General features: G+C 48.0%; 1 protein-coding gene across 1 annotated transcript; it reads right to left on the minus strand.

Annotated features, from left to right (window-relative positions):
• Window positions 1–776: 776 nt before the first annotated feature.
• LOC118899533 (NADH-cytochrome b5 reductase 2) lies at window positions 777–23889 on the minus strand. The gene is given in 9 exon segments (XM_036861309.1): window positions 777–1785; window positions 2717–2816; window positions 3666–3922; window positions 3925–3958; window positions 4233–4339; window positions 6854–6926; window positions 7179–7322; window positions 23505–23607; window positions 23810–23889. Coding segments are annotated over 9 exon segments (1071 nt in total). The 3' UTR covers window positions 777–1612.
• Between the last annotated feature and the right edge of the window lie 242 nt (window positions 23890–24131).

Below are 24131 nucleotides of genomic sequence, written 5' to 3' on the forward strand. Positions count from 1 at the left end.
ATGCTGGAGAGGGTGTAGAGAAAAGGGAACCCTCCTACACTGTTGCTCAGAATGTAAATTGCTGCAGCCACTATGGAGAAGTGTATGGAGGTTCCTCAAAAAACTAAAAATAGGGTTGCCATATGTTCCCGCAATCCCACTCCTGGTCATATATTGGAGAAAACTCTAATTCAAAAGGATACATGCACCCCAGTGTTCATAGCACTATTTACACAAGGCAAACATGGAAGCAATCTAAATGTCCATCAACAGATGAATGGAATATTACTCAGCCATAAAAAATGATGAAGTAATGCCATTTGCAGCAACATACTAAATGAAGTAAGAGAAAGAGAAATATCATATATCACTTATACGTGCATTCTAGAAAAATGATATAAATGAACTTATTCACAAAACAGAAATAGACTCACAGACATAGAAAGCAAACTTACGGTTACCAAAGGGGAAAGGGAAGGAAGGGATAAATTTGGAATCTGGGATTAACAGATACACACCACTATATATAAAATAGCAAAGATCTACCGTATAGCATAGGGAGCTATATGCGATATCCTGTAAAAACCTATAATGGAAAAGAATCTGACAAAGAATACATATATATATATATATATATATATATATATATATATATATATATATATACACACACACACACACACACACAACTGAATCACTTTGCTGTACACCTGAAACATAAATCAACTATACTTCAAGAGCAGAAGTAATAAAAAAAATCAAGAGCAGAAGTGGTTTTATCCACTCACAGATAACAAAGCAACAGCATGTCATCCTGACCACAAACAACAGATGGTGATAGTGAACACTTATACCCTTTGCAATAAATATGAAGGATTTAAGGAATAGCCTCAGGAACCTAATTTTGTTTGCAAGTTCAGAAGCTTCTGTACTAACCACCCCTACCTGACCACACCAGAATTGGGCCTGGCATTTAGAGGATCCTTAACAAAGAAGCACCCCTTACCTCCATTTGTGGTGTAAAGTGCAGGGAGTCCAGGATTCTTGGAGCCCACCTTGACTATTGCCCTGATGTGTATTTTTAACACCATTTCCATTTCAATGGTCTCCTACAAGAGAAGAAAGAGTGCACATGGAGGGTGCCTGAGCCCTCTGATAGGTGTGACCTTAAAAACAACACTCTAGAAAGGGGTTCAAGAGAAATTGGGAGTTGACACGAGCCCCCTTGGATTCTCCTGGAGTTCTGCCCCAGTATTTTTGACCATTGTGACCCCCCAAGGACACAAGATGCCAATTCACACATGGGGCAGGCCAAGGCCTTCTACCTGTCTAGCAGGTCCCCCACAGAGCCATACTCAATGGCTATCTGCTTTGCACTGAATTTTATTTCACTAAACTATGGAAAAAGATACTGAAATGGAATTCCTTCAAGCAAGGAGGCCTCAGAAGCTACTTTATCTTCAGTCTCCTGAGCCTTTTTCTTAGCCCCACACCAAAAGAGAGGAAGGAGCGCCAGCGTACGCAAGGATGCATTACGAGGGACTTTGAACACTTCCCAGTATAACATGGTGAAGCTGAGCTCACTGTGAAACATGAACGGGACCAGGCAAATTTGCTAAGAGCAAGGGAGGCATTAGTAGGTGAAAATCATGTCCTTGTTGTAACCCAGTTTCTCCAAGTTAGGGTGCGCGGCTCTCTGGATCAGGGGTGGTGGGCCACACGCCGGGATGAACGAGAACCTCCCAGGAGGAGGGAGATGCTCCTTGATCGTGTCCTCAGTAATGAAGCCTGAGCTGTACTTCCAGCCTGAGATTAAGCAGAAAAAAGCTGTTACGGGGGCCAGGTTGCGTCCCTGACCCCAGGCCCCCTGCCCACCTGCCCGCCCTCCCTCACGCCAGGGAGAGGGACACAAGGCTACTCGCCAAGGCTTAGACGTCTGCACTACTGCTCTCCGCAGAAAGCTGGGAGTAGAGGACGTGGGGGGCCCAGGGAGCCCTTTTCAGTATTTATCCCAGACCCCAGGCTCACTGCTGGGGTTCTGAGTCCCTGGCTGGTGTCTGCCTGCTGTAAGCACTGGCACGGGTGAACGCCACTGTGAGACAGATGCACCCGGGTGCAGCGTGAATCGAGGCAGGGAGCAGGAGCTGTGCCGGGCAGAGAGCGCTGTGGTTGTTTGGGGACTGGCTCGTTTGGGTGGCGCCCTCTGCTGGGCAGTGAGCTGTATGACGAGGCAGGCACAGCTCAGCGCTGGGTGGGAGAGGCAGCCTGCAGCGTGAGGGCCCTGTGGGGTGCGGCGTGCGCGGTGGCGGCCTGGTGGCCGGGGCCGGCTGGGGCTCAGCTTATGAGGACTGCTGTCCTAGGTGAGGTGCGTGGTGCGGGGTGGAAGGGTCAGTGGCCGTACGGGAGGCAGTGTGAGTGATGGCTCCGTGGGATGCCGTGTGGGATGCCGTGTGGAGTGGGTGTTCAGGGTGGTCCGGGGCCTCAGGATGCCCCCTGACGTTCAGAGTAGTGCGTGGAGTGCTGCTGAGATATCGGACACCGACCCTCTACTGCCCTTACAAGCAGGTCATCCCAAATCCTCTCTCCCTCAAATTCCTGCATTTCCCAAGTAGAGACATAGTCCAAGGCCTCAGCCACCCAGCCCAGAACCAACCCACCAACCAACCAACCCAGGGACTGGCCGCTGACTGGGTCAAGGGTTGGAGCTGACCCACGGTGGGGACAACGGGGACCGTACCAACAGTAGGCCCGTCCAGGGTGTACCACAGGTTGAACTGCTTTGGGTGAGTTCTGGCAACTTCTTCAAGCTCCTTGCTCACCAAGATCTCCTCCTCTGTCTAGAAAAGAAGCAACGTGAGCCTCACCCCTCCAGGGCGTCCTGCTTGTTCCCCAGACTCAGCACACAGGTCAGCACGGTCCTGCCCCGGCCACCCCACTCTAGCTTGAGGGCTCCCTGCAGCCTCTGGGCCAGAGTTCTGCTGAGGCTCCGACACAACAAACGCCCTCTTGTGGAGGGAGGCGTTGGGTGATTGCCCTCCAGCTGGAAGGCTGTGTCTGAACACTGGGGGTCCCAGCCCAGCTCCTGCATCCACTCTGAGCGCCAGGCAAGGCAAACCGGACTGGCCCAGGATCTCCTGCAGGGAATGATATATGACACGATATATATAATCTACGGCACGGGAGAGCTACAGCAGAGGAAGATAGAGGCTGTAGCCTCCGCTGGGGAAAGTGCACAAAGCCAAAAGATCTGCTGCAGGCTCAGAGATGCTGCACACAAGACCTGGACCTTAAAACTCGTCACGATCCTTGTCCCAACAATTCCACTTCTGGGATTCTGTTTAACAAAACAATCTAAGCCTAGGCACAATTATTCATCACTGTATCATTTATAACTGTGAAAACTGAAAACAACCTGAATGGAGGAGAAGATTTAGTAATGATGGTGCGACTTGATATAGACTGATGAAAATATTTATCAAGAGTTTTAATGAGAAGAAAATGCCTGTGTAGTAATGTTGAGTAAAAAAAACTAAAAATGAAAAACAATATATATATAATTGTGAATATATAGCATGTATAGAGCAAACAAAAAAAGAAGTAAATTATTTATATGCTTCTGTATTTTCTGAAATTTCCACTAAGGGCTGGAGATACAGTGATGAGGAAACACCAAATCACTCCCTTACCTTCATGAAGCTTATAATCTCATAAAGTGGGTGTGTGAATGAATGTATGAAGACTTCAAGGACAAGTCCATGTGACTCAAATCTGAGGAGCTTTCTAGAACAATGGAACAACCATAGGCATCTTCTTCCTCCTAGCTGGAGGCCCAGTGTGAACCCCCCAGTACCTGACCCATGATAGAACAGGCGCCCGGATGGCCCTTGAAAAAGGATGGTGTCCCCAGTTTTCATGTTCTCCAAGTACTGAGTCATCTTTCCCCTTCTGGATGATTAGGGTGTACATTTTTGAAGTAGATCTGAAAAATAAGGCAGCACGGTTTTCACACCTTCAGCCCCGAGGCCACAGCCACACACAACTCAAGAATACATTTGCTACCAGAAACCATGAGGAGCAAATCCTCTGCACTCACGGTTGCTCTAAGCAACACCTGAAGACTTCACTAGGTCAACAGCTTCACTGTTAAATGACACCGCTGGGAAGCCCTGTCCAGGGCACGTGCCCCTTCTCCGCCCACCACCCTGAACAAGCTTGTGACGGTGAGGCAGCTGGACATGGCGGGCATCATTTACCTTCATAATTAAGTCCACAAAGCCTAGATCCTCATCACTGGACACAGGCGTGTAAGCCCTGATCACCAAAACACCATCAATTCTGGCCAAGAGATTAACATAGTTACCTACAGAAAAGGCACCAAATGTTAAGACTGAGCAGGGCCAGCCTAAACAGGACCAAGGATTTCTCTAAAGGACTGAGCTTTGGTGGTGGAGGGGGTGCATAGCACGACAGGGTGCATGAGAGGAGGGCCAAGCAGGGAAGGAGCCCAAGTCCAGGATGCCTAGATCCTAGGCCTGCCCTTATCACTCCATGTGCCACCCTGGACAGGTCACTTCACCCCATATACCTGCCCTGACTCCAGCACAGTGTAGCTGTGAGCTTCACACACAGGAAACCTACTGTCGGTGCATGCTCACTGTGTCAAAGTACTCTGTGGAGCAGGAAGAGCTAATTAAAGTTGGAGGCTGAGTGTTAAGAATTACAGAAATGTGTTTCCTTTTAAAAGCAAAATATGTTGCCTTCATAAAGTCATTTCTTCCTAAACTGTATGTGTCACTGGGGTCTATGAATGAATGACAGCTCCCTCATCTGTATCCTGTTGCCCGGCATGGAGCAGGCCTGGGCTCACAGGTGTGCAGGGCTCCAGGATTGAGACATCCATGGACCATGAGTTCCAGCAGGAGCACTGTGTCTCCCTGGCCCATGGCTCTGCTGAAGGGCGGCAGTGAAGCTCTGAACCATGTTAATTCTGCACCCCCAGGGTAGACATGAACAGACCGGGGTGGCCGTGACTACATGATCCAGCATCACATGATGGGCTAGGCCACTCAGATTTCTGTTGGATCCAACATGGGAGACTTCAGTGACTAAGGCAATTAGTGGTGAGGGCAGAAGCTGCAATCAAGAGATGCCAAGAGACAAAGGCAAGAGGAAGTTCTGAGCCAGAGTATCTGAGCGGGTAGAAGCTGTGTGTGCACAGGACAGAGAGAGAGAATATGCAGACAGAAGCAGAGACCCAGGGAGAAGGAGGAGGAGAAGGGTAGGAGGAAGGGAAGGAGGAAAAGGAGGAGGGGGCACTGCAGGGGCAAAAACCAGTCTATGAGGGGCCCTGAAGCCTGAGGTGCAAACGCTCTGGGTTAAGAAAGCACAGGCTTAGGATGGATAAACAACAAGGTCCTATTGTATAGCACAGGGAACTATATTGAATATCCTGTGATAAACCATAATGGGAAAGAATATGAAAAAGAACATATATACGTATAACTGTGTCACTTTGCTGTACAGCATAAATTAACACAACATTGTAAATCAACTGTACTTCCATAAAATTAAAAAAAAGAAAGGACAGGCTCAATGACTCTGGCTATGCCCTGGCTGGGAACCAGGGATACCCAGGAATAAACACCTGTGGCAGCTTCCTGCTGAGAACTCATCTGATACTGGAAACCTTAGAAAGACTCTTTCAGATGCAGCCAACCTGGGCCTGGTCTGGCAGCAACCTCAGAGAAAACGGGGCTGCCCGGCTGGTCCCGCAGACTGCATCTCTAACCAGCTTCATTTCAGCAGAGCTGGCAAGCATGAGCAACCTCCGAGCCTTCACAGCAGACTCTCCCAGAAGCCTCTAAATCACCTTGTGCACTAACTGTGCACTGCCCACACCAGGGCTGAGGAGAGAGTGGGTCATGACAGTTTCTAAGAAATTCTGTTTCTCAGAGGTTTTATTCTTTAGCCTTCTTGCCAATAGGGCTGGTCTCACGAGGCAGGCAGAGGGCTGGAAGGCAGGCTGACACCCAGCTCTCACGGATGAAGAGGGAGAGAGGAAGCAGCAAGGAGGCTCAGGGGCCAGGCTGGCTGCCTAGTGGGTAATTTCATCACCTGAAGAGGCGACGTCAAGCTTCTGTCCCATGCACCCAGGCCAAGTAGGCTGTGGATGAGGACCTCCACCAGGAAGGCAAGCAGCACAGAGTTTCAGGCTGTGGGCCTAGCAGAGCGCTAAGACTGACTCAGCCATCTGCTGGTGGTACAGGTTAGAAATGGGACGACTCGGAACTCTAGGACTGCTAGGGCTCATATCCACAACGGCTCCCTCCTTTCGTGCATGAGTTTGAGGCCCCTGCTAAGGATCCACGTACTGGAGGGGAAGGGCACCAACCCCCTCCTGCCTCTCCAAACCTTCTGGGCCTTTCTCTTGACAGTAGGGGAACATCAATTCCTCCCATCCGTCCTAAGTGCACAGCACTTTACAGTTTCTGAATTTTCACATCCATCAGTCACTTAATTTTCACAACAATGCAAGTAGCAGACAGGACTGGGAAAGCCCATTTCATAGACAGAGTCTCAGAGAGGTTGAGGGATTTGCTTAAGATTGCCCAGCAAGGAGCTGGCAATGGGATCTTAGACCTTCTGACTCTAGACTCAGCTCTTTTCAATGCTCATTAAGATATCGCTTTTGTGTCAGCCCCAATGGAACGATGAGAAAGGGAATGGACAGTCCCTAAGCCTATCTCCCTACCTCTTTGAGCTTATGTGGCTCAGGAAAGGTAGCAGGGCAGTCTCTACACCTCAGCCGAGTTTCTGATAGGAGCAGAGTGCCCGCAAGGCCCAGGTCCTGCTGATGACACCAAACTCCACTCACCTACAGGAAGCCCGAAGGCATGGTCCGGCGAGGGCAGTCCAAAGCGGAACCTCCGAGTGTTGTAGCTGATTTGCTAATAAAACAGAAAACAGAGGCAGGCTCTGTCAGCTTTCTGGAAGCTTTGCTGGGCAGCTCAGATGCCTGGGAAAGGAGCTCCCAGCACACATACACAGACAGTGGCAGTGGGGAGCAAACTAGAGGCCATGGAATGCCCATCCCACTGCCCTGGCCTCCCCAGCCAACACATTCCCCACCGCTTTGTCTTCCTCTCCCATCACTCCCCCATCCTGCCCCTGACAGCAGAGAGGGAGGGCTGACCCATCACCTCTTTCTCAATCAAGGGCAGCAGGAACTTGGCTTCAGGGTGCTGTAAGGTGATAGGATGTCTCTTCTTTACGTTCTTGTTCTTCAGGGCCAGCAGGAGCACAGTGATCCCAGTAACAGTGATGGCGAGGAATAGGGACGTGTCCTACCAAACACAATGTGAGCAGGGCACCCCAGGTCCTGCCTGCCCTGGGCAAGACAGCTCTCAGGCACAGCGGCACCCGCTCCACACCAGAGGCATGTATGAAGCCGGACTGTGCCTAAAAGAAACTAGGCAGAGGTAAAGGTACTAAACTAGAAGGCAGGCTCAGCCTACGGTGGACCTGGAGGCTGGGAGGGCCCAGCTACAGATCAGACAAGGCGGGATGCTTTAAACTCCCAGTCCGATGGCTCAGGAGTGCTAATGTCACCAGGCCTTTCCTGCCCATCTGCCTCTATCCCGGCTACAGCCAAGGGTGCAAGCCCTGGCAGTCCCCTCCTTGAGGTGGAAGGGGTGAGGACGCTGCTTCTAGTACACAATTTGGAATGAAGGCCCCAACCCCCAGGGGCAGAGCTAGGGAGTGGGGATTAGCTGCTGAGCTAAGAGGGATGGGGCTTGCCTCCTCCACTCCCCTCTTCCAGGTCTGGCTAGGGCAGGGGTAGGGGTGGGGTGAGTACCTCTGTTGCCAGAGCTGCTCCAGGTCTTTGCTCAAAACCCACCAACGCCCACCGTTAGCAGGAGTGAACATAAATTTTTAACTTGAAGGGTTCAGGGATAAGAAAAGGAAGCTATACACACACACAAAAGAAAAAAAAAAAAAACACAGATGGAACCAGCTGGGACAAATAGGGCAATGAATCTGACCTCCAACAGACCCTGAGTCTCATCTTACTACATTAGCATATTAAATGACGCACCTACTGGTGGCCAGGACCTGACATTAAGGACCAAAAAAGGATAAAAAGGGGGTGGCACCCCAGTCCCTCAGAAAAAGCCCTGCCCTTCCCCGTAGACTATTGCATATGCCTCCACATAGTTCGCCTCACTCCTCCTCCCTTTGTCTTTACTCTTTAAAGTTAAAACCCTCTCACCAGCTGGGTGAGAATTTGATGTGAACTTAGTTCCCACTTCTCCATTCTTTGGCCACTGAATAAAGACTGTGCTGGGTCAATCTCAGCTTGGGTTTTATTATTTGCCTACTTGAACCCAAACAGAAAAAAAACCCTCCCTCGCCAAGGCAGAGAGCCTCCACTGGGCTAGGGCTGGAACAGGGTCCATACGACTTAATTCGGTAACAAATTTTGGCGTCCAATGGGGGGGCCCATTCCGTCTGGTAACTCAGGGCTTACTCGCCAACAAGGCAAGTTAAATAACTGGGCGGTTTGCCCCAATTCTGGATCCCTGGGCCAGTGAAGGCTACTAAACTAAGCCTGAGATCAAAAAGCAGCCAAGAATCAAGTGGGGTGCTCCCCAGGTTAAGACCCCCCCCACCCCCACCCCGGCACGTCTCCAAGGATACTTGCTACAGATTGGTGTAGTGTCCAGGCGATGTCCAACACAGGGGGTGCTGACCCCACTTCAGTCGATAAGGCCAATGGTGGTTGTAGGGGTTGGCTAATTAAGGGAAAGGATCCTGGCCACCTGGTTGGAGTCAGACCTCTGCCGAGAAGACTGGACTGGACGGTTGGTTGTCTGAATTGAGCCAATGCTCTGATAACGGGGGAGGTGAGATTGCACAATTGGTTGCCTGAATGGACTGGACGGGAAGCCCTCCAGGCCACCACATGGTAAGAACATCTTTGTTTTGTGTGTGTGATGTAAGTCCTAGTCTCTGTTCTTGATAAGGGTGAAACTTCAATCTCTGTTCTATGTGGTCTTGTTTGCCCTGATGTTCTTGGAAATACTTGCCACAACTGTGGGCATGGGTCGAGCACTTAAATGCCACTAGGGCGCTCTCCACTGGAAGACTCCTGTGAAAGGATAAGTCGGTCACGGACCAGGGTAGATGAGCACTAGGTATCCTGCCGGCTGGAAGCAAATGTCCATGTAAGTTGGCACACTGTAAAACACTCACAGTCCTGACCCCTGCAGCACTCCCGACTCTAGGATATAGTCAAAAATCCAAGAGCACATCTTCTGTATTGGTTCGTCTTACCCTAACTTGCCATTCCGGGGCAGGGTATATGGCTCTGTTGGGTAGGTCTCTCCCCATTACCCTCAATCACAGATCCCTAGGAATCCTTCCTCTGAGACATAAACCCTTTAAAAATCTTATTTTTACCAGATTTCCGGAAAATCACCGTCTGGCCAGAGAAGGAAGAAGAGGACACCCAAATCATCCAAAGTCCTTGGGTCCTTGTAGCTGAGAGTATAGAGAACCGGACACATTCCAAATGGGCATTCGGCCTCCCTGCTAGATTGCCTGTAACCAAGCAGGGTCAAGCCCTTTTTGAACAAGCCTCCTTGACTGCCAGAGAGGCTCTCCGAGCAATTTATCTGATTAGAGAACACTTATTTCCCATTCCTCCTTTACCCTATCTCCGAGGACTGCTTGCTGAAAACACTCACGTACATTGGGTATCTCCTACAGTCCCACAGTAGGCCTGGAAACGTCTACTTGCTAACTTAGGGGGGATTTTATAACTAGGGCCCTCTGAGACAGCATCTCCCCTTCCAGCCCCTGTGAAGGCTGGTTCAGATTTCAGTTACAGTGCCTAGACAACTTGGCATGGGCCAGATCCTGTGGGATCGGTGTTGCTACCAACCCTAAGAAGAGGCCGCTGGGAAGCTGGAAACAGACCAGAAATAAGGACTCCCTACTATGGGTAACCAAGCCTCTGTCCTGGTGAAATTGCTGCTAGGGTGCATTCTCCACAACTGGAAATTCTTTGAGTACTGGCCACTACCAAAGAGACAGCTTATTTTCTTTTGCAACACCATGTAGCCCCAATATAAACTGGCAGATGGAGAAAGTTGGCCAAATAATGGCTCGCTAAATTATAATATTATTTTTCAATTGGATCTCTATTGCCAGTATTTAAAAAAATGAGATGAGATCCCCATGTACAATGTTTCATGGCACTTCGCCAAAACAAGGGCCTCCATAAAAAATGCAAGGCTAGTTCAAATCTCATTCTCTCTCGGTTTTCCTCCCTCGGGAACTAGTCCAATGCACGCCCACAGAGTTCAGTACCAGAACTCTGAATCAATAAGCTATTCCCCCTTTGGGAGGTCCCCAATGGAGAGGTGGGGCTGACCACCGTGTATGTACCCCTCTCTTTCTCAGATCTATACAACTAGAAGGATCAATCCCAGGGTTTATAGGAAGACCCCCGAGGGAGTCCTTAATTTAGTCTGGGAAATATTCCACTCTCATTTCCCCACTTGGGTGGATGTCCAAACCCTCCTAAAATATCTTATTCTCTGGGGAAGAAAAGGCACTGATTATAACTAATGCAAGGGAGAAAGTGGATAAGACCAATCAAAATTATGCAGGGCACAGCTTGGAGCCCCAGTCATTCCCAACACGGACCCTGGGTGGGATCATCAAGAGGAAAATAGTTGGCAGAACCTCACACATTTCAGGGATTTGATTCTTAAGGGCTTAGTCAGTGGGGAAGAAACCCATAAATTGAAGTAGGGTACTGGGAGTCATCCAGGGACCGGAGGAAAATCCCTCAGCCTTCTTTGAGTGCCTAAGGGAGTGTCTCCAAGTGTACGCAAATATAATCTGAAGCCATTGGAAGGGCATGCCACTCTTAAATCCCAGAGCGCCCCAGACATTGTGAGAAAATTACAAAAGTTGGGGAGAGGGCCCACCATGCCCACTTCCCGGCTGGTGGAATCAGCACTTCGGGTGTTCAACAACCGGGATCTGGAGGCGAATGCAAAGGAAGATAAACCTCCCAGGAATGACGGCCCCCCAAGGGACCCTGTGACATTGATGAGTCGCCCTGCGTTTCGAAGACCATGCCCACCGTGGAGAGAAGGGCTTAAAACCAATCAGTGTGCAAACTGCATGGAGGAGGGTCACTGGAAGGGAGAATGCCCCAAATGTCTCGGAAGGAAACTAGGTGGACCACTGTGTCCTGGCCCAACCTCACTGGTTGCACACATAAAAGAAGAAGAGAACTGAAGGGGCCTAGGTGCTCCTCAGAGCACCCTGGAAATTACCCCTGAGGAGCCTCAGCTGACCCTGACCATAGCGGGTAAAAAGGTTGACTTTTTAGTTGACACAGGGGCCACCTTCTTGGTCTTGAACACTTGACAAGGCAAAATGACCAAAGATAAATGTAAGATCATGGGAGTGGAAGGGAAGCCACAGGAGTGCAATTTTATAGAGCCCCTTGAGTGCGCTTTGGAAGGAAAAATGTTATCTCACTCTTTCTTATATAGCCCGGAATGCCCAATTCCTCTAATAGAAAGAGACTTACTATATAAATTGGGAGCTACAACTTATCTCAGAGACAAAAACCTTATCATTGAAATACCCAAGACCACCTTCCATTCTGTAGCCCTAGTGCTACCGCCCTCTGCCAATAATAATGGCCCAATTAACCTTGAGGGGATTAACCCCTCAGTATGGGCCCACGACAGAGCCCATACTGTTGGCAGAGCCAGGAGGGCACCACCAGTCATAGTCAAGCTGTGACCCAACTACAATCACCCAAGTAAAAAGCAATACCCCTTAAACCAAAGAAGCCCTAGTGGGCATTAAGCCTGTAATAGAAAGCTACTCAAACAAGGGCTTCTTAGATCCTGTCAGTCCCCTTGCAACACTCCTATTCTTCCGGTAAAAAAAACCAAATGGGAAATATCGGCTAGTTCAGGACCTCCAAGCAGTAAATGAAGCTACGGAGGAAATTCACTCCTGGTGCCCAACCTGTACACATTACTCTCTACCTCAAACCCTGAGAGGATCTGGAATTCAGTGTTAGACTTAAAAGATGCCTTCTTTTGTGTGTCCTTAGCCCCAGAATCTCAATAGATTTTTGTATTTGAATGGCAGGATCCCTACAGCTCTAGAAAACAATCATTGTGCTGGAAGGTTCTGTCCCAGGGATTTAAAAACTGCCCCACCCTTTTCATAAAGGTTTTTGCTAAAGATCTTAGTGATCTTGAGTTAGAACAGCGAACTATACTTCAATATGTGGACGACATTCTAATCGCCAGCTCCACCAAAGAGCTTTCTGACCATAACACAGTTAGCACCTTGTATCATCCGGCTGAGAGAGGATATAAAGTTTCAAAGCAAAAAGCCCAGATCTCCCTCCAGCGGGTAGAATACTTGGGATTTATAATAGAAAAGGGACACATGTTGCAGCAAAAATAGAAATGAGATTTTTCTGATAAACAAGGAAAATAAGCAACAATGAACAGGCTAGGGCAACAGCATAAACAGGCCTGAAAGAGTTAAGCAATCTTGGTTATCCTTTAGCTGTTACTACAAACACTTGTAGCTAGACTTGTCCTTCACAAAGCTAAACAAAGCTAATTACTCTCTGATTCCATATGAATTGTACCCTGCACCTGGCATTTACTCTCTGCATCCTCTGGTAGCAAATCACCCCCTGTAGCTGTTTACATTTCAGAAAGAAGGTCGCAGGCCGATAACCCAGAGATGAATGGACCCAATTACCAGGCTGCCTGATAGCAGCAGTGACTGTTATAAAATATTGCAAGAAGAAGAAGAATGCAAGACCTTCACCACTTTGTTCCTTATCACTTATCCTGGACTGCAAGTTCCACCTATAAGACCCCCTGCAATTCCCCAAGACAGGGGGGCACAGTTCTTGAGGTGCTAGCCTACTCTGTCTTCCCTTCTTCCTGGCAGAAAAATAAAGCCATCTCTCTCTTCCTCCAAAATCTCTGCCTCTGTATTTCTGTTCGGCATCGGTGCACAGGAAAGCTGAAATTTCGGCAACACACAGGGCACTATCTAAGGAGAAGAAGGAATTGGCTTGCCAGATGGCACCCTCTAGTATGAGAAAACAGCTCTGGGGGTTCCTAGGGATGGTCGGGTTCTGCTGTATATGGATCGCCAACTTTGGCTTAGGTGCTAAGCCTTTGTATGAACAATTAAAGGGAAGGACCCTGACCCTTTTGAGTGGACCCCCAATTGTGACCGGGCATTCCTGGAACTGAAAAACCACCTCATAAGAGCCCCCGCATTACCCAACCTGAGCTGTCCCCTCCATCTATATATACACGAGAGAGGAGAAACTGCCCTGGGGGTGTTTACACAAAAACTGGGACCTCTGACTCAGGTTGTAACCTATTTTTCTAAACAATTGGACCAAACCCCTAAAGGATGGCACCTATGCTTACAGGCTGTAGCTGCTACTTCTCAGCTTCTCAAAGAAGCTAACAACTTAACTTTTGGACAGCCCCTGACTATCTAGACCAGCGGTCCCCAACCTTTTTGGCACCAGGGACGGGTTTCATGGAAGACAATTTTTCCACAGACCGTGGGGTGGGGGGGGATGGTTTCAGGATGTTTCAAATGCATTACATTTATTGTGCACTTTATTTCTATTATTATTACATTGTAATATATAATGAAATAATTATACAACTCACCATAACGCAGAATCAGTGGGAGCCCTGAGCCTGTTTTCCTGCAACTAGATGGTCCTATCTGGGGTGATGGGAGACAGTGCCATCCGCAGCGTGTTGCTTATGTCCAGTCTACTCGGTAATCTCGTTTTGGTTGCTGTCACTGCAGAAAACCCTGCTTCACAAAGACAGGATGTTGGAAATGCAGGCAGGCTTTTCAGTGCTTTTGTGGCAATCTCAGAATATTCCGCCTTGACTTTCATCCAAAACGTATGGAGATTTGAAGTTGTCTGAAACATACTTTTAAGGGCACCGTCATTTGCGATCTCAAGCAGTTGATCCTCTTCTAGCTCGGACAAAGTCGATTCACCTGGCTTATTTACAGATGGGTTGCGGATCCATTCCTTCCCAGTTCAGGGGTCTTTTGTGGTTGGGAAGTAATGCTCAAACTCTTTTGAAAGCTGAGATAGGTGATCATGCACCAGCTGGGAGAAAGAAGGCCCTGGCTTAGTCTCTTTCAAAATATCTGTTAATGTTTGAAACATGTCAAAAATCCCAATGTTCACTCGTCACCCCCATAATTCCAGTTTGACTTTGAATGCAGCCACTTTATCTGTCAACTTGAACACAGTTGTCATTCTCCCCTGAAATGACAGATTGAGTTCACTGAGCAGGTTGAATATGTCACACAAGTAAGCAAGTTTTGCGACCCATTCTGTGGCACTGAAATGTGCTGCCGGTGGTGACTGTTTTTCTAAAAGAAATCTCTGGAGTGGCTCTCTTAACTCAAAAACTCTGGCCAGTGATCTACCTTTAGAAAGCCGTATCACTTCTGTGTATAAGAGAATACGTGTGTGCTCTGCGTCCATCTCCTCACAGAGCTGTGCAATCAGACGTGAGTTAAGGGTATGTACTTTAATGTGGGTGATAATTTTAATCACATCCTGCAAAACGTTGTTAAGTTCAGGTGACATTTTTCGGCTAGTCAGCATTTCTCTATGGATGACACAGTGTGTAGACTTACATTCAGAAGTGACTACTTTGACCCGAGTAGTGAAACCAGAAAGCCGTCCAGTCATGGCAGCCGCTCCGTCCGTGCATATACCGACACAAAATGACCAATTCAGTTTTCCTGATATGTACTCATTCAAAGACTTGAATAGTTCTGCAGCTGTGGTATTGGTTGGCAACAAAGGTGCACACAACATATCCTCATGCACATCCTCCTGAAAAATATATCGCACAAAAACAAGCATTGTTGCCTTGCTGTCAACATCGGTAGATTTGTCAACCTGGATTACATACATGGTGACTCATTAATCCTCTCTAACAATTGTGCCTCAATATCCTCTGCTATTTCATCAATTCATCTAGTTATGGTGCTAGTGAAAGAGGAACACGTGCCACCATTTGAACTGCAGCCTCTCCTAAAAGTTCACAACAAATGTCCTTAGCAGCAGGCAGGATCAACTCTTCACCGATAGTAAAGGGCTTCTTAGGTGTATCAATGCTGTTAGCCACTAAGAATGATGGTCTCAGTGCAGACACATTTGATGAAGTGGCGGCCTTCAATAATTGCTTCTGTTCTTTGTGTTCACATTTTTTTCTTTTGAAAAACTCCAAATGCTTGTCTTTCCATGCAGGGTGCTTGGTCTCCATGTGGTGAAGCAGTTTTGGAGGTTTCATGGCTTCGTTGGATGGCCAGTCGCCACATATTGTACAAAGGGGTCTTGGAGAATGTGAATCACCTGCTGCAATGAACCCGTAATTTAAGTAGAACTCTTGGTATTTTCTTTTAAATGCAGCTGTCTTTTTGTTGGCAGTCTTAGAGTGCTATCTCATTATTGGGTCTTTCCCCCTTTTCAAAGAAGTTTTCCAGCAACATTTGTTCTTTACTCATTATGGCTACTGTTAGCTTGTGGGCTTACCAAAACTGTGACTGAGACAGTGTGGGAAAGAGGCGCAGACAGAAGTGGTAAATAAAATAATGGGCAGGCCACATGCAGACTAAATTAAGTGTCGCATTCTGACTTAAAGCCTGCCACCAGATGCAGCTTAATTGTCACTTGACACTCACTGATAGGGTTTTTTTTTTTTTTAAGTATTTGTTTATTTATTTATGGCTGCGTTGGGTCTTCGTTTCTGTGCGAGGGCTTTCTCTAGTTGTGGCAAGCGGGGGCCACTCTTCATCATGGTGCGTGGGCCTCTATCACGGCCTCTCTTGTTGCAGAGCACAGGCTCCAGACGCGCAGGCTCAGCAATTGTGGCTCAAGGGCCCAGCTGCTCCATGGCACATGGGATCCTCCCAGACCAGGGCTCGAACCCGTGTCCCCTGCATGGGCAGGCAGACTCTCAACCACTGCGCCACCAGGGAAGCCCCACTGATAGGGTTTTGATATGAGTCTGCAAGCAAATAATTATTATGGTCTCTGTGCAGTCAAACCTCTCCACTAATGATAATCTGTATTTGCAGCTGCTCCCCAGCACTAGCATCACTGCCTCAGCTCCACCTCATATCATCCGGCATTAGATTCTCGTAAGGAGCGTGCAACCTAGATCCCTCACATGCGCAGTTCACAGTAGGGTTTGCACTCCTATGAGAATCTAATGCTGCGCCTGATCTGACAGGAGGTGGAGCTCAGGCAGTAATGCGAGCGATGGGGAGCGGCTGTAAATACAGATGAAGCTTTGCTCGCGCACCTGTTGCTCACCTCCTGCTGTGTGGCCCGATTCCGGTCCATGGCCTGGGGGTTAGGGACCCCTGATCTAGACCTCCCATTGCCTCCGAGCCCTCATTAAGGAAAGCGGGGGCAGGTATCCCCTACTTCTGAGGCAGGGGATAGATGGGCCCCAGGCTGAGCAGCTGAAATTTGTCTCCTGAGGACAGACACTTCAAGATAAAGACAATGGCAGGAGCAGAGAGGTGCTAAGCCCTGCTTGGGTAAAAAGATAAGGAGGTTACATACTTCTCGTTCTTGAGGTCAAGAAGACCTCCCAAACTACACATGAGCAGAAATGATCCTCAGGGGTCAGGGAAGGGAAGGGATGCTAACCCATAATATGTCCTGCCAACCTCCCAGAAACCCTCACACTGGAATCCATCTTGGCTAAAAGATGTGAGCACGCATGGGGGAGAGCCTGAGTCAGATCAGATATGGGAACGAAGCAAGATGACTGGCCAGAGGAAAACAAAGACCCATAAAACTGATGCTATATAAGCAATTTAAGACACCCCCAAAGCGTGACTCTCTCTCTGAACCCACCCATGTGTCCTTTTCACATGTACTCTGCTTCTAATAAATGCTTTACCCACTTCACTACCTTCTGTCTCTCTGCTAAATTCTTTTTTAAAATTATTTTTTAATGTTTATTTATTTTCTTATTAGTCATCCATTTTATACACATCAGTGTATACATGTCAGTCCCAATCTCCCAATTCATCACACCACAACCCCCACCCCCCGCTGCTTTCCCCCCTTGGTGTCCATACATTTCTTCTCTACTTCTGTGTCTCAATTTCTGCTCTGTAAACCGATTCATCTGTACCATTTTCTAGGTTCCACATATATGCATTAATATATGATATTTTTCTCTTTCTGACTTACTTCACTCTGTATGACAGTCTCTAGATCCATCCACGTCTCCACAAATGACCCAATTTCGTTCCTTTTTATGGCTGAGTAATATTCCATTGTATATATGGACCACATCTTCTTTATACATTCGTCTGTCGATGGGCATTTAGGTTGCTTCCATGACCTGGCTATTGTAAATAGTGCTGCAATGAACATTGGGGTGCATGTGTCTTTTTGAATTATGGTTTCCTCTGGGTATATGCCCAGTAGTGGGATTGCTGGGTCATATGGTAATTCTATTTTTAGTTCTTTAAGGAACCTCCATACTGTTCTCCATAGTGGCTGTATCAATTTACATTCCCACCAACAGTGCAAGAGGGTTCCCTTTTCTCCACACCCTCTCCAGCATTTGTTGTTTGTAGATTTTCTGATGATGCCCATTCTGACTGGTGTGAGGTGATACCTCATTGTAGTTTTGATTTGCATTTCTCTAATAATTAGTGATGTTGAGCAGCTTTTCATGTGCTTCTTGGCCATCTGTATGTCTTCTTTGGAGAAATGTCTATTTAGGTCTTCTGCCCATTTTTGGATTGGGTTGTTTGTTTTTTTTAATATTGAGCTGCATGAGCTGTTTATATATTTTGGAGATTAATCCTTTGTCCGATGATTCATTTGCAAATATTTTCTCCCATTCTGGGGGTTGTCTTTTCGTCTTGTTTATGGTTTCCTTTGCTGTGCAAAAGCTTTTAAGTTTCATTAGGTCCCACTTGTTTATTTGTTTTTATTTCCATTTCTCTAGGAGGTGGATCAAAAAAGATCTTGCTGTGATTTATGTCAAAGAGTGTTCTTCCTATGTTTTCCTCTAAGAGTTTTATAGTGCCCGGTCTTACATTTAGGTGTCTAATCCATTTTGAGTTTATTTTTGTGTATGGTGTTAGGGAGTGTTCTAATTTCATTCTTTTACATGTAGCTGTCCAGTTTTCCCAGCACCACTTATTGAAGAGACTGTCTTTTCTCCATTGTATATCCTTGCCCCCTTTGTCATAGACTAGTTGACCATAGGTGCGTGGGTTTATCTCTGGGCTTTCTATCTTGTTCCATTGATCTATATTTCTGTTTTTGTTCCAGTACCATATTGTTTTGATTACATCTCTGCTAAATTCTTTTTTCAAAGAAGACAAGGACCGAGGTCCCATTTCAGGCCTGATGGCCCTCGTGGTCTAGTGGCTAGGATTTGGAGCTTTCACTGTTGCAACCCAGGTTCAATCCCCAGTTGGGGAACTAAGATCCCACTTCAAGCCACCGCACTCCACACCCCCCACTCCCCAACACCCATCAAACCCTCCAAGTCCAAGCCATGCTTCTAGACAACCCATCTGTGACTCTGAGGCTCTGTAATGTCCTTAACCTTGCCTCCTTGCTACCTCAGACAGGTCCAAAATTAACTCATCATTGTGAGGAAGTTCGGGAACAGGTTTAATGCAGCAAGCCTGACTTAAAGATCTCCCCTAGACAGAATGCAGAATTGGAATGGTTCACTGCTGGGAGCAGCTTTATGAAAGATGGAAAATGAAAGGCAGGATATGCTGTAGTTTCCATCACTGAAGTGGTAGAAGCTAAAGCCTTACCCTCTGGCTGCTCTGTTCAAAGGGCTGAATTAATTGCCCTAATCAGAGCACTAGAACTGGGAAAAGGGAAAGTTGTCAATATCAACACTGACTCTAAATATGCCTATTCAATCTTATGCACCCAAGGGGCCATGACACCCATGGGGCCACCTGAAAGGAGAAGGGAATCCTGACCTCAGGAAATAAACAAATAAAAAGGGGGCGGGGCGGATTATACAGATGCTGAAGGCTATACTCCTATAGCAGTTATTCACTGTAAAGACCATCAAAAGAGAGAAGCAGAAATAATAAAAGGAAATAACAGGGCAGATATGGCAGCTAAACAAGCAACAGAGGGTGGGGACAGACCTCAAATGGCACTGCTATCAGCTCCCAAGACCCTAACTCCTACACTCCCATATCCACTCCAGAAGAAAGAGAAAAGGCTTTGAGATGGCGCTATTTTAAAAGCCCAGAATAACTAGGATGGATGGCTAATGATCATGGGCAGCTGCTCTTCCTGTCAGCTATTGTACTCCAAGCCGTCTGGGAAGCTTACCAGAGCACACATTATGGGCAGGAGACACTATATCAATGGCTCATCAAATCCATGACTACTCCTGAAACAGTGGTTTCAGTGGAAACAGTGGTTGAAGCTTGCCCTATCTACCTCCAGAATAACCCCAACACTCATCCCCACAGGTCAAGGGAGTGACCCCCACCTAGTATAGATGCACATATCCAGGTCAGAACTGGCAAAGTGAATTTACAGTAAAGCCCTGGGCACAAGGAAATTTTAGGTATTTGTTGGGTCTGACTGACACCTTCTCCGGCTGGATGGAGGCATTTCCCACCCCAACACAGACCACCCTGGAGGTCTCTAAGGCCCTGCTCAAGGAAACAATCCCTCAGTTTGGGCTCCCTAAATCCACTCAAAGTGACAATGAGCCCACCTTTATTTCTCAAACTACTAAAGGAGTCTCAAGAGCCCTAGGAATTAAATAGAGTTTGCACTCTGCTTTGGAGACCACAATCCTCAGGGAAAGCAGAAAGAAGAAATCAAACTCTCAAAAGAAATTTTGCCGAATTATGTCAAGAGACTCATCAACCCTGGATCTCCTTTCTCCCCAGAGCACTTCTAAGAATGCGAACAGCCTCTAAAGGAAAGCTCAGATTAGGTCCATATGAGATAATGTATGGGAGGCCCATTCCTGAAGGAGCCAGCTACAAGGCCAACCTTAGGGATATGGACTGACTGAAATATGCCGTACAGACAGGGAAAATAATCAAGGCTTACACGCTGACGGGAATCAGGAATTGCCTGATTTTACATGATTTTACATCCTTTGTTCCCTCGGGGTTGGGTTTATTTGAAAACCTGGATGGCTAAGAATCCACAAGATCAGTTAGACCCCAAGAGGACAGGACCTTATCTAGTAATCTTGACTACTCTATCTGCCTTAAAATTACAGGGCGTTACTCCATGGGCCCACCATATCAGAGTGAAGACAGCCTGAGGAAGAAGTTACTGAGCCACACACTCAATACACCTGTGAACGTGTCAAAGACCTTAAGTTACTTTTCAAAAGGACAAACTTACCAATAAATAAGTAATGTGATGGATAGGCTCAGTAGCTGGCCTTTTCATTGCTATTGCCTTACTTGGCTTCTGATGTTTTGCCAAAACCCTCCCTCTGGCAAACATCTCCTCTGTCCATTCTGGATATAGGCATATTAATATTGGAAGCAGGATGAATGGCTATTGTTGTTTATTCTTCTCAACTCTCTCTGTCCTATCTCTTACAACTGTCCACGCAGAATGGGAATTCGATGCAATAGTAAATCTCTCAAGAATTATAGTCCTTGGACAAAATCTATCCCCACCCCCACCCTCAAAGTGACACCTATGGATTAAAGGTACAGTAAGTCCCCTACATACAAACCTTCAAGTTGTAAACTTTCAAAGATGTGAACGTGCATCTGGTTCCAGCAAGGAACCAGAACCTGTGCCATCAACGTCGGGCGTGAGTGAAATTGCAGCTTGCCCTCCATCTCCTATTGCTGATTATCCTTCAGCTCTACCATCTCCCACCTCCTCTCCCTCTTCCATTCAGTAACTCTTCTTGCCTGTTCACTCGATGCCAGCCCCTGTATGCCAGCTGTTGTACTGTACTACTGTACTTTTCAAGGTACTATAAGATTAAAAATGTTTTTATTTTTTGTGTTTTTTTTGTGTGTGTGTTTTTTATGTATTAGTTGTGTGAAAAGTATTATAAACCTCTTACAGTACATTACTATATAGCCGATTGTGTTAGTTGGATACCTAGGCTAACTTTGTTGGACTTACGAACAAATTGTACTTACGAACGCACTCTCGGAACTGAATTCATTCATATGTAGGGGACTTACTGTATTACATTTTACCCCTAAGAATGACAACCTCACTCTCACCTTGGCTAACTGTTCTGCTAAACCTATCCCTCTTGAAGTTCATATCCCATCCCTAACTCTGCTCTCCTGCTTGGATCTCACCCCTTCCATTAACATTTCTAATTAACACAAAGCACTCACTCTGAAGAGCCATCTTGCTGCCGCTGCTCCTATCAAACGCCCCTACCAAAGGGAGGAACTTACAATAACACCCTGGGGCTGCTCTGGACTCCGATCAATTCTTCTTCCATTACCCCACAATTTAAGTGCCCCAGGATTGACTCCTACAGAAATCTCACCCATTGGTGCCCTCTGGACTGATTTGATGGATACACACAAGGACCAGGTGGGAGATGTATTTATTGGGGAGGAAAAATGCCAGTTGTCTGGCATTTAGTATATGGCCCTCCTAAGGCCAGGGGAAAAGCCAATAGCCAAGACTCCCCCAGTAACCCCCTCTATGCAGGTGGGCCTCTCTCCCCACACTGCAAAGGCACCCCCTCTTGGGCTATCCACTTACAGAGGTGGTTTAACTCAGAAGTGCGTAAGGCATGGGCTCCCCCTGCGTATCTGTTCCTTGGTGGCCTGCGAATAAACCAATTGCCCCATCAGAACAACCCCAACTCCTCCTTCCCTTCTCTGAGATGGGCTCTAGCCTATGAGTGTTCAGATAATGCCCAGTTTTTGGGACAAAGCACGCTAGGCCAGCTAAGTTCTCGGAACCTAGGCATAACCATTCATAACGTCACCTAGTCCTGAGATAAAAGGGCAATAGGACTCATTCTGGTAGGAGGAGGGATTGCTCTCAGACTGGGGGGAGGTGTCACATACCATGAAATTACTTTACAAAAATCTCATGTGGTCCCTTGAGTACTTGTCTAAAAATCCGAGGAATGCCTTACAAGGACTCTGTACTTCTCTGGACTCACTAGTACATGTTGCTCTCGATAACAGGCTAGCTCTTGACTATCTCCTGGCTGAGCAAGGAGGCATATGCACAGTTATTAACAAAACCTGCTGCATGTATGTCAGTAACTCTGACCAGATTGAGGTAATCATAAAAAAGATATATGAACAAGCTCAACGTTTATATAGATATACCACACGAGGTCCAGAGCCCAGCTCCATCTGGAATATGGTCAAACAGAGCCTCCCCAGCTGAACTAGATTTCTTCCACTTCTTGGCCCACTAATTGCTATTATCCTCCTGCTTATCTTCAGGCCTTGCCTCCTTAGCTGCCTTGTCAACTTTGTTAGTAAACAGCTTGAAGCCATCAAACTTCTCATGATACTAACACAAGGGTACTTGCCACTGGGCCTGCAGCCTGGCCACAGTCAGACTTATTTTAGGCTAGTCAGGGAACAGTTCTGCTCCTCTAATCCAGGGAAAAACTACGCTCAGGTTAAGCAGGAAGCAGCTTCAAAAGTCAGACCTTCCCCCTTCAAGAATGAGGAGCAGTAACAAGGAAAGGGGCGATTTTGTTGCCAGAGCTGCTGGAGATATTTGCTCAAAACCCATCAACCCCCCACCTTTAGCAGGACTTCCTTGCTCAAAACCCATCAACCCCCCACCTTTAGCAGGAGTGAACATAAATCTTTAAGGTAAAGGGTGCAGAGATAAGAAAGGAAACTACACAAAAAAAAGAAAAACCCAGATAGAACCAGCTGGGACCAAGATGGCGATGAATCTGACCTCCAACAGACCCTGAGTCTCATTATACACTGATTTCATTACATTAACATACTAAATGACACACCTACCGGAGGCCAAGACCAGACATTAAAGACCAAAAAAGGATAAAAAGGGGATGGCACCCCAGTCCCTCAGAAAAAGCTCTGCCCCTTCCCGGTAGGCTACTGCATATGCCTCCATGTAATTAGCCTTACTCCTCCTCGCTTTGTCTTTACTCTCTAAAATTAAGTCCCTCCCGCCGGGTGGGCGAGGAGTTGATCTGTGAACTTAGTTCCCACGTCCCCATTCTTCGGCCCCTGAATAAAGCTTGTGACTTATACTCGCCTGCTCAAACCCAAATGGAAAAAGAGCTCTCCTGCCACCCGGCTAGGGCCCGGGTAGGGTCCAAACGACGTAATTCGGTAGCACCTCTGAGTACTCCATTACCTTGGCGCCTCGGGACACACCAACACCTTGGGAAGCAGGGCAATGAGGCCTGGACACTCACCGGCCAGCGGCTCCGCAGGGCTCCCGCATCCGCCCCCCAGGCCGCCACCTCGCCTGCAAGGCGGGCCTGCTCAACTCCCCACGCCCGCCAGCCCGGAGCAGATCTGGGAAAGGTCCGCCCGGCTCTCTTCTCACGCCAGGCGCCAGCCCCCAGCCCGCACCAGACCTCCTCCGGCTCCGCCCGGCCCCGCCCCTCGCGGGCCCGCCCCGGGCAGACACCGGCTCCCGGCCCTCTCCCCAGGCCTGTCCAGGTCCCCGGGCCCCGGCGGACTCCGCCCGGCTCCTGCCCGCCCCCTCGTCTCCTACCCGCCCCCTCGTCTCCGGCCTCTTCCCGCCAGGCCGTCTGGCCGCCGCCGGGAACTCACCCGGACCCAGACGCCGAACATGTCGTCGAAGTGGCGCTGTTTGGGAGGCCAGGAAGACGCCGAAGACGGGGGCTAGGCCGGGAAACGCGCGCCCAGGACGCGCGGCACCTCCTCCGACCCTACCCCGAGGGCCACCCCGAGGGCCGGGGCCGGGGGTCAGAAGGTTCTTTCTCGCGGGACTCCCGCCCTGCCCCCAGGGCCCCAATCCAGGGCCTTCCAGGGCGGGACCGAGGCCCCGCGGGGAGCTGTGGGCTACCTCGCTC

Source organism: Balaenoptera musculus, chromosome 8 (genome assembly GCF_009873245.2).
Source record: "Balaenoptera musculus isolate JJ_BM4_2016_0621 chromosome 8, mBalMus1.pri.v3, whole genome shotgun sequence".
Classification (NCBI taxonomy): domain Eukaryota; kingdom Metazoa; phylum Chordata; class Mammalia; order Artiodactyla; family Balaenopteridae; genus Balaenoptera; species Balaenoptera musculus.